This window comes from Centruroides vittatus, unplaced genomic scaffold (genome assembly GCF_030686945.1).
Source record: "Centruroides vittatus isolate TY-2023 unplaced genomic scaffold, ASM3068694v2 contig_824, whole genome shotgun sequence".
Classification (NCBI taxonomy): Eukaryota; Metazoa; Arthropoda; class Arachnida; order Scorpiones; family Buthidae; genus Centruroides; species Centruroides vittatus.
Window position 1 is genome coordinate 586,045 of NW_027122537.1, and position 18,271 is coordinate 604,315.

The window sequence follows — 18,271 nt, forward strand, 5'->3', positions numbered from 1 at the left end:
GCACAACTTGAAGTGATGCTTTTCGACGGCGGGATGTACAGTACCTGGGCGCAACTCGTCGAGAGCAGAGGTCGAAGACAAATTCGAAGCGTCGTTCCGGATTTCGTTGTTAAACCTTAGCCAGAATCCAGTAGCGGAGCACTCTGAACCAAAGACTCCGAATGTCCTTGAAACGACGATTTTATAATCTTTCTCCCCCAAATCGCCTTTCCATTGGGCTCTCATTGTCACCTGGTGCCAATTCGAAACCCGATGGAGGACGCGGGAGAGGTCATCGTCGCGACAGAACTTGATTCCTCTCTCGTCGCGTGTTTCTCGAATTCGTTCTTTTCCATTGTTTTAAACACACAGAAAAAACTTTCATTAAACAATGGAAAGCTCCAATTTCGTCCCTTTTAGTCGACCCCCGTTCGGGTCCTCACACGTAAACAAATGACTAATTTTGTCAGTTTTTATTATTTTTTTCCTAGGATGCTTTGTATTTGGGCCAAGTCGGGCCAATGTAGTGTTGGACTCGGGTCGGCTGGATTAATTTAACTTCGGACTCGGGTAGGGCCGGGTAAAACGATAAAGGCCTACACATATATCTATATTACACCTAAAAATTGAAATTTATCTTACTTAACGAAAAAATAAATAAACGAAATTTTTTTAAAAATAAAATCGAACAAAACAGTATATTATGTACAGTACATACATATTTAGAAAAACGGCCCAAATTGTTTACGGCCTATGTGGAATTTTCCACATTTTCCACGTGGCCAGTCCGCCCCTGCTTCCGAGGCTTGTCTGATGACCGAAGATTCCACGGAAAAGAAGAATGTGCAGCCGGTGGCTCAACTCGCTGATGCTTTCAATTCGGATAATTTGGGAGAGAGCACTTTGGTTAGAATATTTTGGCCGAAAGACAGATAAGGCGGCTCTTCAATTCTCCCTACTGGAACTCTTGAATTCATTTCGGAAAGATATTTATTAATTCATAGTACAATTCAAGAGACTTTTTGATTTAAATATTGAATTAAATTGTTTCGTTTAATTTCGGTAATTTTTGTTGTAATAATGGATCTTGAATGATAATACGGTATATTGAAAACAATTGAAATTAATAGACGGGTCCATTGTTTCACAGAAATTCACTGGCCGTGTATGTTGAAAAAATAAAATGATTATGGACATCGAACGTTTTTATCAGATAAAAAGAAAAATCGGTTTCGGTTCGTTCGGTGGAGTAATTGAAACCAGTGATAGAATTACGGGCGAAGACGTAGCCATAAAAGTGGAGGATATCAACACGATGCGACCACAATTGCAAAATGAAAAGAAAGTCTACGATGCAATCAAAGAAACAAACGGATTTCCGAAATTAATTTGTTATGGAACAGATCGAAATTACAGTTTTTTGATAACCGACTTATTGGGTCCAAGTTTGGAAGAGTTATTCGAATATTGCGGTCGCCAATTCACGCTGTGGCCGCCAGCGCCAGAGATCCCGAACACTGCCTGGCAACACTTGCCAACGAGATGTTGGCTGGCAACTTGTAAGAAAAAGAGGCGCGAAAGTTCGCGGGGTTTTTGCCTGGATGTTGGCCGACGATGTCGGTGACAGTTCTCACCTTTTTAATAAAGTTTTTTGTTACTGTTCGTGTTTGTCTGCTTAGTTCTAAAGATCAGTAGGAACGAATGACAAAACGCTAAAAACGACATTAATGCTGGCGGTAGACATGCTTAATAGAATCGAATATTTACACAGTAAACATTATATTCATCGAGACATCAAACCGGAAAATTTTCTTATGGGTCGGGGAAGAAAAAGTAAAACTGTTTACATGATTGATTTTGGTTTAGCCAAGAAATACATCGATCCTCATACAAAGAGGCATATACTGTGCCAAGATGGCAAAGGATTAACAGGTACTGCGAGATATGCCAGCATTAATACGCACGAAGGAATAGAACAAAGTCGAAGAGATGACATGGAATCTCTCGGATACGTCGTCATCTACTTTCTGACAGGTACTCTTCCTTGGCAGGGTGTGAAAAAACCCACTAAACAACAGAAGTACGAAGAGATTGCTCACTTAAAGAAAGTTTGTTCCATCGAAGAATTATGTAAGAACCACCCGAAACAAATTGCAACCTACATGAAATACTGTCGTGGATTAAGTTTCGAAGATAAACCTGATTACCAGTACCTGAAAGAGCTTTTACAAAGTGCCTTTGAACGGAATGGTAACCAATTTGACAGGAGTTTACGATTGGACTATAAAAACGTTTAAAGAAAACTCGCTCTAATACAACATGGCTCTAATATTTGCATATTCAAAAAATGCGGTCCCAAAACAATCGTGCCCGAACAAAATTCAAACGAAGAAATAATAAAAAATTCTAAAAAAGTCAATGACATCCAGATCATAAATATTCTGTTGATTTTTTAAAAATAAAATTAAAAAATTATTTTTATATATTGCAATACATTTTATTTATATATCATAATATTAAAAGTTTCGACGGCCGGATGGCCGAGAGGTTACGATGTCAGTCTACTGCTCTAGGGTACCCGGGACTGATCCTGATGAGTCTAATTTTTCAGGGAGTGCTCCGTCTGGATGTATCGGGCCCGTTTTCACCACCCGCTCTCCCCGTTGTAAGCCTGGCCGAACTCATAACAGGTTTGCCAAATTGTTTATCATATTAAGGGATATATTTTTTGAGAGGGGAAAAACGTGTTTTTAATTTTTACATATTTTTCAGATACAAATAATTTTAACATTTTACAGCATAACAGTTTCTTCGTGTAAAAATGTAGCGTAAAAACAGACTCCCTTTATTGCCCATAGAGTATTAAGAGAGTCTTTTTCAAGCTCATTATAGGTTCGGCCAGGCTTACAAAGGTAACTAGTTACAATTACTATCCTAGTTACACCTTAAACATATCAATTGTTTAACGCGTGGGCATTAAAGAATTAAAACAACATATACACGTACTCTGCAAAGTAACACAAATCTTCCGCCATGTTTGCCGAGATTAGTACAGTAATTGCCCGAATTTGGTGGATTAGTTACTAATGCCAGATTACGTCTAATCTTAAAATGGTGGCCAACTATTGCAAAATGCCAAAGCGATTACGACCTCATAATAGGATCGAATCCAGGCAGATAATCTCTGAAATTTTTCTTGAGTGGTTCATTCCGGATATAGCCGAACTCTCGATGAGGATTTTTTAAAACTCTTTTCGCCCTGTGGGCACTAAGATGATATTGTATACGAAAATCTACAAACGCTTGGTCGTGTTTCCTAAACGTCAGTTACCCCCTGGGGACCCAAAATTGAATGCAAGCGGTCGAAAAACTCCAAGGAATTACTTACAAGTTAGAGGTGGTCCGTCCAGACAGTGGTATTGCATTACATATGAATGGCCTGTGCAACATTTTTAAAACGAACTCCCATTGGGCTTTCTGTTATTTTTTCGCAATACAGAATAATATACATAAAACTATAAAGTGATAAGGGACTGTCCATAAATTACGTCCGTATTTTTCTTGAAATTTTTACTCTTCCTCCCCCATTGTCCCAGTTTGTCCAAGTTTCCGTAATCCCTCTTCGGACGTCCAACAAAACTCAATGCCCCAAAATCTTTATCACTTTATGAATAATTAAATGTATAAACTGTATAAAATTTAATTAATTAATGAAATAAAACGGACGTCCATTGAAGTTCAACTTCTCTCCTCTTCTCCCCTTGTCTGACTTTGTCCAACTCGTCATAACTCCCTTCCTCCCTTCCGGTATGGATGTCATTTATGGATAGCCCGTAATTTATTCATTTTGAAAATAGTAAAGTATATTAGTGCACTGTAGGTCCATTTACTGTGCCTACTAAATTTTTTATAGATTTACGTTAGTAAGTGCAGCAAATATATCCCCTGCCTTGGACAAATCCAGTTCTCGCTTCTGAATTTTCGATGGAAAGTAATGCTAAAGCACTTTGTCTCTCTACATCTATTGAACTCCTTAATTAGTTTTGTTTTTCATAGTTTTGGCTATTACGGCTAGTGTGAGAGACCGAGAGCCTCCGTACTATTGCGCATCTCATGCTTTGTATTTTAAATTAACATCTACATTTTGTTAATTCATAACTTGTATAATACTTTGTTCCAGAAGATTGTGGGAAGTCGCAAAAACGGGTTGACGTTAATCATTTATTTTAGAAAATTGTTAAGACGAATGTAGAAAATCGTCCATTGTTAAAGAAGACAAAAACCGATCAAAGATCGGATTAGACGGGTTAGTCATTTGAAACCGCGACGCCAAAAAAAGGAAAAGATGTCGAAAGGCAAAAAGGGCCTAATGTAAAATAAAACGCGATAATTGTAATAATTAAAAGTGGTAGACGAGTGTACACCAGCAGAGATGGACCTTTGATAAGTCGCTCGTATACGAAATTTAGATCATTAAAATTTGGAAAAAGGGAAAGGTTAATAATGATGTGAAGCTTCGAAAATAGGTCTAGAATTTGTGCAAAAAGGGGAAAAGAAATTTTTTTTCTCATTGTTTTGGAATAGAAGCCAATAATAATAATTATTATTATTATTATAAATTTATGTTGAGAAAAACCATCAACAAGAAAAAGGGAAAAACGAAAAATGAATGTTTTATGTCCATAAAAGGGCATGTCTGTAGAGATTTCCAAGAAAGTCAGACTTCTTAGGTTAAAACAATAGATGAATTCGAGTACTTAGATCGAACATCTTCGGTAGGAATCGAATTGTCAGTCGATGTTGACTCATCCAACGACCGAGGTTCCGATCTCGTTACAATTCGTAGCGAAGGGGGGACCAATTAGAGAGCGGAGGCAAGTCGGCATCGATTTATCGGAATGTTCGATCTGAGACTCAAAGGAAAGATATAAAAACCCGAAGAAAAAGAGGAGGTGACGTTCTTGTGTGGTTGTTTGTTGAGAAGGGCTTGTAAACCCGTGAATGCACGTTACAAGTATGAACACAGAGACTGATACACAATTAAAAGTCTTTTTATTTCCCTTCCGGAACACGGTTCTTTCCTTTTCTAATTTACAAATGATTCTAACTGGAATAACTTCACTGAGGAAGGGGTCGCCACGTACAAAGAATCACACCCGCGCTCGTAACACAAACTTTTTACACCCGACTTAAAACTAAACTTATATCTACCTTAAAACTAAAAAGGAAAGGGGAAACAGATAGATTTAGGAAAGAATGAAAGTAGATAGAATTAGATGGAAGGTACCCAGGTCTACGATGATCGGTGTTTTCGCTGGAGTGTATTTTCGCAATGGCAGTCGTTTTTCTCTCTTTTTCCTTGTTCGGCTGTCTGCCCTCGACGTCTTTCGATTCCCTCGGTTTTGTGTCTATTTTCCCTTGGCCTCGACGGTCCTGTAGCCTTCTTTCGACTTTTCCCGTTCCTGGTCGATCGCTGGCTCACACTTCCGTCCTTCTCGAGGTCCAGTAGAAAAGTGTCCCTTGTTCACCACTTAGCCTTCAGGGCGTCCTCGCCTTCTTTTGTTCTTACTTAAGAGGGGTAATCCTGCTCTCCAGCAATAACGGTCAGGTTGTTTAGACAAAGGAGAAAGGAACGGAAATAAGAGAATAGAATGAAGGAAGAAGGAAGATAGAAAATATATACATATATATGTATTTACAACTTATGAATTAAACAAAAATATACAAGAAAACAATATGGCTGACGGCCACACTTGGTTCGTAGTGCTCCTCTCCTGGATTTTTGCTGCTGTCATTCAACAAGGAAAGCTTGTTCGACGTCCAGGAATTGGCTTCGTTCTCCCGTCCCGTCAAGTTTCGCCCACGTACTGTACACCTCAGTTGCCGGAAGTCATTTCTTCAAGTTGTGCTGTCCATATTACCTTCGCCGGAAGAGAAACGATCGTCGGAACATTTGAACTTTTTGTACAGACTGGTTTCCCATCTTTGGATAGGCATTACGCCTTGTTATAAGAAAAGTTGTAAGAAATTTTTATTTTATTAAACGGTTTTGAGATGGAAAACCTGTCTCTGTGAAATTTTTCCACTCCCACACGGCAGTGCTGACCGCTCGATTGTCGTGACATCTTTTCACCCAATCGGCTAACCTCACAATGAAAAGGAACATCGCGTCGAATCATTAAATTTCAAAAATATCTCAGACCAGACAACAATGGGGAAAATATGAGCGCAAGTTTCAAAGTTCCATCAATTCTTCTCATCCAGAAGTAACAGACGGTGTCAAGTAGATTCGTCGAAACGGCTCTTTCTCGAACAGGGGTCGTTTTAAGCTTAGAGACAAGCGAGGGACCAATTGAGAAGTGGGAAAGAGGGGACGTGGAGCCAATCAACATGAACAATACGAAAAAGAGAGATAGAGATAATCGCCGAGCTGGAGAGAGGAGATGTCTTTTTCCTTCTGAACGCGGAAAGGCTGGTCGGAACTGTGAATCTGTTTGCGACTAATACGCGTGCAAAGATGATTTATTTTTCGTGCATCGTGCCGATCTGCTAATTAGTGCCACTAAGGACAGACCACCAGTGACAAGAGGCGACCATTTCCACCTGTTGCTGCCCCGGGGCCTACAGTAGAAGATGTCAGGAAAACGCCGGCGTGACTGAGACTTTTCGAAGTTTTATCCGTCTGAGAAGTCTGTACTAGGTGTAAGTTCTTTTACGTCTAAATAAACGACTTTTTGTGAGACACTTGTCGTCTGTGTCACCTCCTCCACACCCACACGCAAACGACCCTAGACCATCCTGTCGCGGGATTAACGATTCTCCCTAGAAGTCGGCTAACTTACAATTGCATATCAACCAACGAGCCAGAATGGCATTCTGTATTAATATGTACTGTACGTACATTGTATGATCACTGTATGTTTTTGTTTTCAATAAATGCGATGCAAGGCAAAAATGAGATTCCTACTTTCTTCTCAAACTATCTCCTTTTCTTCTCCCCTCCCCCTTCGAAACCTACCTCTCTTTTCTTCTACCTCACACTCTCTACTTCCTTCCAACTGGCTAAGTCAGAAACGACAGCCAGCTCCACTTTACTTTCATGTATTATAGCACAGGTTGCACAAATAATAATTACGCCTCTGTGTCTCGAATATGTCCAGCCTTTTCCTCAACTCAGCCAGTCTATTACGGACTGACCGAATCCACGAGGGGCCTGAAAAAGGGTGTTTTTAGTGCCTATAGGGAAGAGAGAGTTTTAAAAATTTACAAACAATAAATTTGCACAAAGTTTGGTTTATTGCAAAAAACAACTGATAAAATTCATACCGAAATATATTTTTATGAAGGGAAATCTATCAAAATTCGAAAAAAAAGTTTCTGCTTCGTATACTAAAATTAATAAAACTTAGCATCTCTACAATTGTTATTTACACTGTAAATATTGTATAAGGATTGTCCAATTGAAAAGTAGACACGTGTAATATTTCATCATGCAAAGTTACGATTGGTGGCCACCTTACGGGTGTGTAAGCTCAACATAGGCGAAGCGCGAATTGTATAGATAATTGGCGGGAATAGACTTTATCTCCAGTAATCGGCAGATTAATGTTAAGTTCATTTCGATGCAAGCGTCTAGAATCGAATAACGGGCGGGAATTTGGTTTTTAGTGGCTAAAGGGAATAGGAGTGCTGACATCTATACATAGAAGAAAGACTTCGGCCGTACACGAGGAGTTTAGCCGACGGAAAAGAGGATAAGGAAAAGGGAGGGGAAGAAGGAGGGAGAGGAGATAGATAGTAGAGAAAGGTAGGATCCCTCTAAACGGCGTACGTATGGCTACAGTACCCACTATGTTTGATGTTGGCGTGCAATTTTTAGGCTGCTAGGCCGTAGTCCCCCGAAGAGTCTAAAAGAAAACCTGAATGCGCATACCAATGATTGAGTACCGCCACAAATAGCTAAGTGTAGAAGTTAGTGCCAAGTGGCTGTTAGTAGGAAGACTTAACTACTTAATACTAATGAAACTGAACGTGAAATATTCAGATGAAATAGTTGACATCTATAGACGAATGAAGCACGTTTATGGTGAAAATTGTTTAGGACGAACAGCACATGCGGTAATTAGTACAAAAGTTACAGATAAGGCTGATGTCAATTCAGGATAAATCGAGACCAGGTCAGGCACAGACCGTAATCTTCTCTACATCAATCGCCAATGTGAACGACATAATCAGAAATGACACTATAGGCTTCACATTTTTGGACCTCACGACAGCTTTGCGAAGGCAAAGATTCATGTCGGACTTATGAGGTGTAAGATAGGGTCGAAGAATTTCGTTACCAGAAGCCACTAGAATTCTACGCAAGGAGCATTTATCTGCTTATGGGTTCTTTGCCTAAACAAACATGGAGATTTAGATTCGCAATAAATGTGTAAGGTTAGCCGATGGGAGAGAAAGAATGTTACGGCGGTCGAGCGGTCAGACTGTCTTGTGGGAATGGACTGACATCACTGAGACGGGTTACCATCTAAAACCGTTTAATAAACGTAAAAATGGAGCTTACAACAACTCTATTAATTCGGCGTAACACCAATCCAAAGGGTGGATCAGTCCGTGCAACAGTTCAATAGTCCAGTCGATCGTTTAAACTTCCGATGAAGGTGAGGTGGATGGTGTCGGCCCCGAGGCGCACTGCACAACTTGATGTGATGCTTTTCGACGGCGGGATGTACCTGGGCGCAACTCGTCGGGAGCGGAGGTCGGAGACAAAATCGAAGCGTCGATCTAGATTTCGTTATTAAACCTTAGCCAGAATCCAGTAGCGGAGCACTCTGAACCAAAGACCAAGAACTCCGAATGTCCTTGAAACGACGATTTTATAATCTTTTTCCCCCAAATCGCCTCTCCATTGGTCTCTCATTGTCACCTGGTGCCAATTCGAAATCCGATGGAAGGCGCGGGAGAGGTCATCGTCGCGACAGAACTTGATTCCTCTCTCGTCGCGTGTTTCTCGATTTCGTTCTTTTCCATTGTTTTAAATACACAGAAAAAACTTCCATTAAACAATGGAAAGCTCCAATTTCATCCCTTTTAGTCGACCCTCCGTTCGGGTCCTCACAAATGTTTGCTAGTTCTGACATGTGTCCACTTTTCACTTGGGCAACTCTTATATATGTTTTAATTTCATAAAATTTTGTTAAATAATAATGATGTAATACCTCTTACAAAAACTAAAATATTCAGATGAAATTGACAAACATGCCTCATATTAATGTTACTGTAATGTTATTACATGAGTGAAAAAATAATTATTCTCTCATTTCATAATTAAAGAAAATAAATTTCAAACTGGTGATTCAAGGAATTTGTCGGGGAGTTGTCCGTTCCAAATATGTCAGGCCCAGTAGCGGATCCAGAAGTACCCGAAAGAAAACTAACTCAAAAATTAAAATACTGTATTTGGATTTTGAGAATAATTAATAAATTCTTTTCTATTACGTGCGTATTGTATTACCGATGGTCAGATAAATCAGATTTGCCATCACAAGTGTTTTTAAGAACAAAGTTTTGAAGCTCGAACAAACAAATTTTAACTTTTTTTCTTTTGTGAGAATTAATGGGGAGAGCTTAAAGTCCTGTATCCCGCCCCTCGGATTCGCCGCTGGTCGGGTCCTTCGCTACCCGGCCGCCCAATCGCTCAAAATGATCAACATCGTGGGTTCGGCCAGGCAATGGACAGACCCAGGATGGGCTTAATAAAAATAAATAAATAAAGATAATTAAATTAATGATTTATTATTATTATTAATGTGAAATAAGATATTATTATCTTGTTATAAATGTTATTTATATATTATTATTTATTTATAATAATGATAAGGGTCATGATAATGCTGGAGCGATTATGGTGTTATATTAATGTGTAAATGAATAATTTTATTTTAAAAAAATGTTTAAATATTTATTGCAGTGTACTGAGGTCGAATTCGAACCTATTGATCAGTAAGTTTTTGTTAGTGCTATTTTATTTTTGATGTCAAAGCTAAATTATTCTTTTTCTGCATTGATACTTATACTTTACTTGAATTTAATTATATTTGTTGATTGTTTAGAAACTACGTCGAATGGTCAATGTCATAAAGACGTGTGTACGGGCTCTAAAATGAAATCTGTGGATTTTGAAGTCTTCGGTCGAGTGCAAGGTGAACAGAAACTACTTTTAATTTAGAAACTAACCAGTTGTTCTATATTTACACTTTGCCTCGCATTATATATTCACTATAAGCAATACGATAATATTTATATAGAGTTATATATTTTTGAATATAAAAAGATGTTTTACGAATAGTCAAGCTTAATTTATAAATACTAATAGTTGCAGTTAGCATGTTACAAATGATTCTACCATAGACAGTACATGTGAATTATAAAGGAATTATAATTCTAAATATAAACTAAATTATAACTAGACTGATCGTAACATTTACAATCCAGGAACGTATTTCAGAATCAGTGAAAATGGGGTCTAAAACTGATTGAACTTTGGTTATTTTTAAAAATTTAATTATTTATTGATCTATAAATTTGTATTATATTGATGTGTTAATAAAATTTCTCTATTCAAAGATTGATTCTGTAATCAAATGTTAAAAATATGCGAAACTGGAAACTGTCCCCAAATCGGGGAGTCTGGTCACCCTAATATAATGTGCAAAATGTAGATTAATTTGGTATTAATCAATACTTTATATTGATTATCTGTTTATATACAATATAATATAATTTTAAATTTATAGTTAAATTGTTCATTACTAATTTCAAGAAAATCAAGATCCCTGTGTGTGTGTGTGTGTGTGTGTGTGTGTGTGTGTGTATTTTCAAATTTATTTTTTTATAATTTGAAATATTATTTTTTTATTATGTTATATCTACTTATTTTATATTTTAATTAAATGCAATTTGTATTTTATATATATATATATATATATTATTAAAATGTGTGTAAATAATAATGTTCTGGTCTCTTCTATTAATTTAGAAATTTATTTCAAAATTTTAATGTTCAAATACCTTCATTTATGCAATTAATCCTGAAGATTTTATGTTTGTATATATGTTAGACTCTGAATGATAAAATTGACCACAATGTGTTCTGACTTTTCAGATCCAGGTACAACACTAATTTCATGTCATGGCACTTTCAAAAATGTGCATAATGTCATATTAAAAGAATATCTACATGAATTTTGCTTTGTGGTCTTACTACCACAAACTAATAAGACCACAAAGTGAAATTTGTATAGATATTCTTTTAATAATCAACCAAAACACAATCTTTTATTTTATTTATTAAAGAAATTAAAACATTCGTTAATGTTGAAGCTTAAAGAAAAGATGAAACTTATAAAATAAAAACAAGGTTATATTTTTGTTAAAACATTATAAATTAATAAGATATAACAGAAATAAACTATAAAAGAAAATCAGGAACATCTTTCTCTGCCAGTTCTCTTACTTTTCAAGATTAAAGAATTGTTGGAATGTAAAAATTATAACCTGAAAAATAGGTTAATCAATTTATCTGTGAAATAAGAAATTTTAACATATATTATTTATGATACAGTTTAAATTTATTAGGAGTTGGAGTCAGTCTGTTTTTACTGGCTTCAACTCTGACTCCAGTAACTCAAGAATTACCTTTTGAGTTAGACTCCACAGTCCTAATCATAATTATTAAAAAAAAGATGAAGAAAATACTGTACTCTGTTTTCATCAGAGGTTCATTTTATTATCTCTTCTGATGTACTATTACAAATAATTTTAATATCATTTAAAATTAACAATTCAGCTTTTCATTAAGAAATATTATCTAAACAGTAAAATAGTTTATCAAAATTTTATTTTAAATTTAACGATGATTATTGTAATTGTTTATTAGTTTTTCTTTTGATTTCAGGTGTCTTTTTTCGTAGGGTAAGTAATCCAATTCACATATATGTTTTTGAGAGCAATTATCAGATAAAATTAAAATTTTTATTAATTAAACTTTAATTTGGATGACTAATTATTGAATTAAAACATTTAATTATTACTAGATAAATTGTTGAATAATAAATAGAATAAATATATTGGTGGTTAAATATGAAATAATTAAATTTCAATTGAATATTATTTTCATTCTTGTAGGATACACGTGAAACTGCACAGAAATTAAATCTTAAAGGATGGGTGAAGAACACTAGACATAGTACTGTTGTTGGTACAGTTCAAGGAGAAAAATCAGCTGTTGATGAAATGTAACTACTAAACTTTTGAATTTTTTTATATAAAATTATTTTATAGATTTATTTTTATTATATTTTTTGTAATATATTTTTTTATTATATTGTTATTATATTTATATTTTTTGTAAGTAATTACATTAGCTGTATTTAATGAAATACTTTTGAGTCATTATTGATATAATCATCTCTTTGCCCAGTCTAAATGAGATTGAGTTATATTGTTTGGGCTTATGTTATATTCCAGTCAAATATACTATTATCCAGTTCGTCTCTTATTTTCAACTCTTAACATATCTAACCTAACTTAATCAACTAATTCCCAAAATTTCTTTGACCTACTGTACCTCTCTTAAATGGTGCATCCAGATTCCTGATTTTCTAGGTTCTTTTATTAACTCTTGTCAATATGACTTAATTTAAACAAAAAATCATCTTAAATCATTATTTCTTACATCAGACAGATTGTCTGCATCTTCATAAAAAGATACAAGCAATTAATCTCTTTTTTTTTTCCAACATTTGGATCTATATTTCATAACTGTAAGGTGACCAACTATTTTTTGTTCAAAAAGAGTACACTTTGCAAGTATTTCATAGGTGAAAAAAAAGAAGAAAAAACGATAAAAACTTTATTTTCTTTTAAAAACATATTTTTCTTCGGAGTGGATTTTTTTTGCTAAATGAGGATGTTCGTCTAATAATGTAGCCACATTCGAACAACTTTCATTTTGCATATTAAATTTGACTGTTAAGACGGCAGATAATGTTTTTACAGAAAGTTGCGACTTCTCACTGCTCCAATAATCATTCCCTAGTGAAAATACCCTTTCAACAGCAGCATTAGTGCCTGGACAACATAAGGAAATTTCTATTAAAACTTTTAAATTTTCATGTGGGATATGTTCTACTCTAAAATGCCGAAAGATTTCTACCCATCTTTCGTCAAGTTCTATTTTCTCATCGTTCCATTTCTTCAATTTTTCTTCATTTAAATATAAATTTACTCTTCAAATTTCTTCAAAGAGAAAATTGTCATTAATAACAATATCTTTTACTTCCTTCATTACAAATTCGACTGCTGAAGAAACTTCTTTCCATTCAATTTTACTATTTAGAAGGGTCCATTTGAAACAATTTAATGCTCTAAAGTTCACTATCCATTCTTCGATATATTCATAGCAAATTTTATAAAAATTTTTAACTTCTTTTAAAAATTCATTTTTTATTCCGGGATTGGAATCTTCCAAAACGGTCAGTTTATTCTTTAGAATTAGTGGTAAAAATCCATCATTAAATCTTGATTTACATTGCAGTATGAAATCGTTTAATATAATACAAACTTCTGCTGCTGAAATTTTATCTCCTTCAATTTGTAGAGTAATTTTATGAAACAACGACGCCTGACTGTGAATAAAATAAAGCATAGGTTCTGACATATCGTTTTGAAAGAATTTCTCCAAAATTGTAGAACATTTGTCAAGGCTTAAAAAATATGAACGTAGTGGATCATATAACTGCAAAACGCATTCTAATGCTGGAGTTAAAGCAAGCCATCTGACTTTGGAATAACCAAGCAGTTTTTTGTATTGAACACCAGTCTCTTCACAAAATTCTTTCAAACTTACTACCCGTACTGTAAACCGATTGAAATATAAATATATATTTGTAATAATTACTTCCACATCTATTGACATTGAACTTGATGCTGTATTGATGGCATTTGATATAATGTGAGCATTACAACCAATTCCCAAAATATTTCGTTTCAGAAGATCTTGTAATTTTGTGTACACATTATTGACACCTTTACGGGTGCGTCCTCCAAAATTAGTATTTGTGTTATCAGCCGAGAGTGCCAAAATTTTCTTATTCAAATTGTTGTCTGTTATAACTCGAAATAAGTGATTAGACAAAATGTCTGATGTTTCCCCTTCAATTGATTCCAAATTTAAAATCTTAATTTGAATACCGTTCTTAATATCGAAATACCTTACTAAAATTGGATAAAGTTTTATTTCATTGTGATTCGATGCGTCTGATAGAATAGATATATATGATACAGAATCCAGATTTTCTGATAGCATTTTCTTGCAGTATTCATTAAATATGCTGGTTATGATAGACTCACATTTTGTTCGCGCACAAGAAAATTTTTCGTCACAAAATTTTTTTAATAATTTAGTAGTGCAGTCCATGCTGCGAAAACTTTGATTATGGATTATTGTGTGAAAAGCGAAAGTACCCTCCATAACTGCCAATTTTTTTTCATTAGTTCCAAAAGTATTCCCTTTAAAAAATGTTGTCAGTTTGGATGTTGACGCTGCTGTGTCATGAGACGTTTTATGTACTTTAGTTTCAATGTGTGCCGTTATTGCACTACATCTATGAATTGCAATTGAAAATTCCCTATTGCAGATTGTGCATTTAACCAAGGAGTCATCATTTCGATTTTTAACTACAATGAACGGAAACTCTTTCTTTTTTTAAATTTTTGTTTAAACGATTTTTCCTTCTTTTGTTATCGCTCATATTTGAATTAATAATCTAAAAATTATATTAGTAATATATTTTTTATTTTGATTTTAAATAAATATTATAATCTGATATTATTTAAGTAAAATGAAAATGAAACTATAATATTAATACTTACATGCAACTTCACCTTCACTAGATAAATAAAATAAAATTTTATTTTGTTTTGTACCCCTCAAATCTTGTTAACTTGAACAAAAAGTACGAAATTGTTGGTTTTCTCTAACCTCAAATTAATTAAACAGAAAGGGAATTCCCATAAAACTTTGCCGTACATACTACGCATGCTCGTGTCTGGTGTTTGCCCTGTCCTCTGACGTGCCGGAAACGGCAAGCAATATGTGCGCGTGAAATTCAAATCACTGTCAAAATAATTTTAAATATTTAATTAATAAAATTGAAATAAAATAATCTAAAAAAAATGTTTTAGAAATACAAATGAGTATAAAATTATACAAATAAGTACTTTCAGAGTACAGGATTTGAAAAGAGTACAGTTTGCGAAAAAAGAGTACAAAACTCAGTAAATGAGTATAGTTGGTCACCTTAATAACTGGGCTAATTATCATACTAAAACAAAAATGTTCATTTTAATCTAATCAGAACGTTTAGCACAAAGAAATCTTGTTTGTTTTGTCGAAACTGTCTTCTATTTTCTTGTTTTGTTTGATGTCACGACTCGGTGAATTTATAGACACTTGGCAAATTCATCTATTTAATCCATAATCTTTACAGAGACGCATTTCGGGCTTTCGCCTCTCTTCAGTCTGTTACGTAATATACATATGTTGTATCTGGTGGGCATCTGTCCAGTACCTTCTGCACTACATCTTCCCACTTACTTTCCTCTCCCTGCCAACTTGACTGCTTCCCCCGCATGTCTCACAGCATGTAACTTCTCCCTCCCAGAATGCTACACACAGCCATGCCTACAACTGTATAGATATGTGGTGCCCGTCCCCCGCGCTAGCGACATGGTCAAGCCAAATGTCGTGCGCACCCATTCTGGCGCACGCGGGAAAAGACGAAGACGAAGCTTAAGCGCATTCTTCTCCCTCAAAGCAAAAAGATGATGACGGTAAGAGTAGGAAAGGAAGAAGCTACGACGTGTCCGCCTCAAGACGATTTGTTAGTGTTCTTTGTTGTGTAACGTCCTCTGTATTATATTAAAGTGTACGTCCTTATACGTTATAAGAAGTTCTTCATGTTTTCTTAAACTGAGTTCTACATGCACCTCTTAACGCTCAGCTCAGCCATCTGCAGACACCACAGATATACTTTTTAAGATATTCTATTTAATAGTGTAACCAGCTTTTATGAATTTCAATGCCTAGGTTCTTGTTAATATTATTTTTGTCTAGTAATTTCATAGCTTTCTTTAAATTTTCTTTTGCGCCAGTTTTTTTTCTTTGTGTACTATTTTAACATCAGTTTTATCTATGCTGCAGTTATGAGTTGTGCAATATTCATAAAAAACAGAGTTTATTCTATTATATTTTAAATCTGCAATGTGTTCTTTTTCACATTGCAGATTTATTTCTGACAACTTGCCTAAATTTCATGACCTCTGTTTGACCCTACTAATCTTTAAACTCATATGCTGTAACCTATCACTAACCTTTTCTAACTCTTCAAATTTTCTGTATATTTATTTGAGGTGGTATTATCTGCAAATAACATAAACCATGGTTCTCTACTCTCTGCAATAAATTGTCTAATATTTATGTATAAAGCTGCAGACTTAAAGTTGATCCTTTATGAATCCTTATTCCTGCTCTACTTTTTTATATCATCTTGCAATGTCTTAACATCCTGTTATATATTCTCAGGTGGTGAAATTCTGGTTGTCAGAGCAAATAAAAATTTAGTGCTGGAAACTGAAAATTTACTCTTATATATGAGTCTATTTGGCAGCCTTTGCATTTTAAAAAAAAATGTTGTTATTCCAATTTTTAAAAACTTTAAATTTCATTACATGCTTATGAATTTTTTCCTTAATTTTTTTGCTTCTTAGAAAAATGGTAATGTAGTAATATAGTTTAATGAGTTTATTAAAGTTAACAATTATTTATCAATAATATGAGATAAACTTTAATGCAAATTCTATATTGAATTCAGATATTGATTGATATTAGTAATGTTTTAATAAAATAGCAATAATGTAATATGCTTAAATTTTATATCTTATGAAAAATTCATAACTTTTTTTTTCCATTTAGGAAGCATTGGCTTTCCCACATTGGAAGTAAAAGTTCAAAAATAGAAAAATGTAACTTTTCAAATGAAAAAGATATTTCTGCTTTTGAGTTCTCAGATTTTTCTGTACGCTATTAAATTTTAAACTATTGTAGGATTGTTTTATTTATCAAAATTTACCCACAGATTATACTAAGTTGTATAATAATTTCAGTTTGAAATTACTGATGTGGAATTATATGCTTTATAACTCCAAAAGTAGGTAATTTCAATACAAAAAAATTACACTATTGAGTATTAGATATAAGGTTTCAAAAATTAGAATATTTTTAAATTAAAAATAAAATTAATTATTGGAACTAATAAAGATGAATAACCTAATACATATTCAATACTGATAAATTTTTATTATAATTCCCTTAAGTCTGTACATATAATAATAATAATAATAATAATTTGTTATAAAAATGCTTATTTTTGGAATTTTATTTGTAATGTATTATCTTTAAGACAATAAATACTGAGTATTGTAAAATATTTATTAGATGAATTAATTCATTAGAAACAGATTCATTAATGAAAGTTTTTCAAATTATCTGTGATATTTCACCACTGTTATCAATTTAAATTGTAACAGAAAGTGTGTTCTTGTTTTACATTTGTTTGCTTATTTCATTGTATTTATGTTAATAAAACAAATTAATTTACAGCAATTGTAATTTTTATATATTTAAATCTACTTTGTTCTGTAGCAAAATAATCCAAGCAAAACAATTGTGATTTTTTAACAAGAAAATATTCATCAATTACCGTATTTTACTGACTATAAGACGCACTTTTTTCTTTGAAAAATTGCCTCTAAAATTTAGGTGCGTCTTATAGGTTTTTTTTTTTTTTTTTTTTAAATTGCTTAAAAATTAAGGTGCGTCTTATAGTTCGTAAAATACGGTAATTACTCTTTAAAAATTTCCATATGAATCAATGTAACATGATCCAATTAATTTGTTCTAGACACTCCAAAATACATACCAAAAACACATTTGATAGAGACTTAATAAAGCGTTAAATACTAAAAGCAATAAGAAATTAACATAAAAGACTAATTAGCATAAAGATAAAAGCATTAAGATTAAAGATAAGATAATTAGCATTAAGACGAAAGCAATGGAATTGTTCGGCTAGACACGCTGGGTAATGTCTTGTCTTGTAGAAGCTAGTTGGACATGAGCTAGCCTATATTGCCCTGTGGTAAAGTGTGACAATTGTCATGAATAGTA

The 18,271-nt window shown here is 33.9% G+C and overlaps 1 protein-coding gene and 1 pseudogene across 2 annotated transcripts; both read left to right on the forward strand.

Annotated features, from left to right (window-relative positions):
• The first annotated feature begins 1,168 nt into the window (after window positions 1–1,168).
• Window positions 1,169–2,292, forward strand: LOC136982404 (uncharacterized; annotated as a pseudogene).
• A 7,577-nt stretch (window positions 2,293–9,869) lies between these two features.
• Window positions 9,870–17,148, forward strand: LOC136982409 (acylphosphatase-2-like). 2 transcript variants are annotated; one of them, XM_067278902.1, is made up of 5 exons: window positions 9,870–9,984; window positions 10,095–10,184; window positions 11,939–11,955; window positions 12,169–12,278; window positions 17,018–17,148. In XM_067278902.1, exons 1-5 carry the CDS (start codon window positions 9,909–9,911, stop codon window positions 17,130–17,132), a joined length of 408 nt encoding a protein of 135 aa, XP_067135003.1. In that variant the 5' UTR covers window positions 9,870–9,908; the 3' UTR covers window positions 17,133–17,148. The 2 variants fall into 2 exon arrangements, with proteins under 2 accessions (XP_067135003.1, XP_067135002.1); XM_067278901.1 differs by lacking the exon at window positions 9,870–9,984 and having other exon boundaries at window positions 9,991–10,184.
• The last annotated feature ends 1,123 nt before the right edge of the window (window positions 17,149–18,271 follow it).

Coding starts and splice junctions, on each gene's coding strand:
- LOC136982409 (XM_067278901.1), top strand. CDS start 10,016: ATGTCAAAGCTAAATTATTCTTTTTCTGCATTGATACTTATACTTTAC. Junction 12,279..17,017: donor AAATCAGCTGTTGATGAAAT/GTAACTACTAAA, acceptor TTTTCCATTTAG/GAAGCATTGGCTTTCCCACA.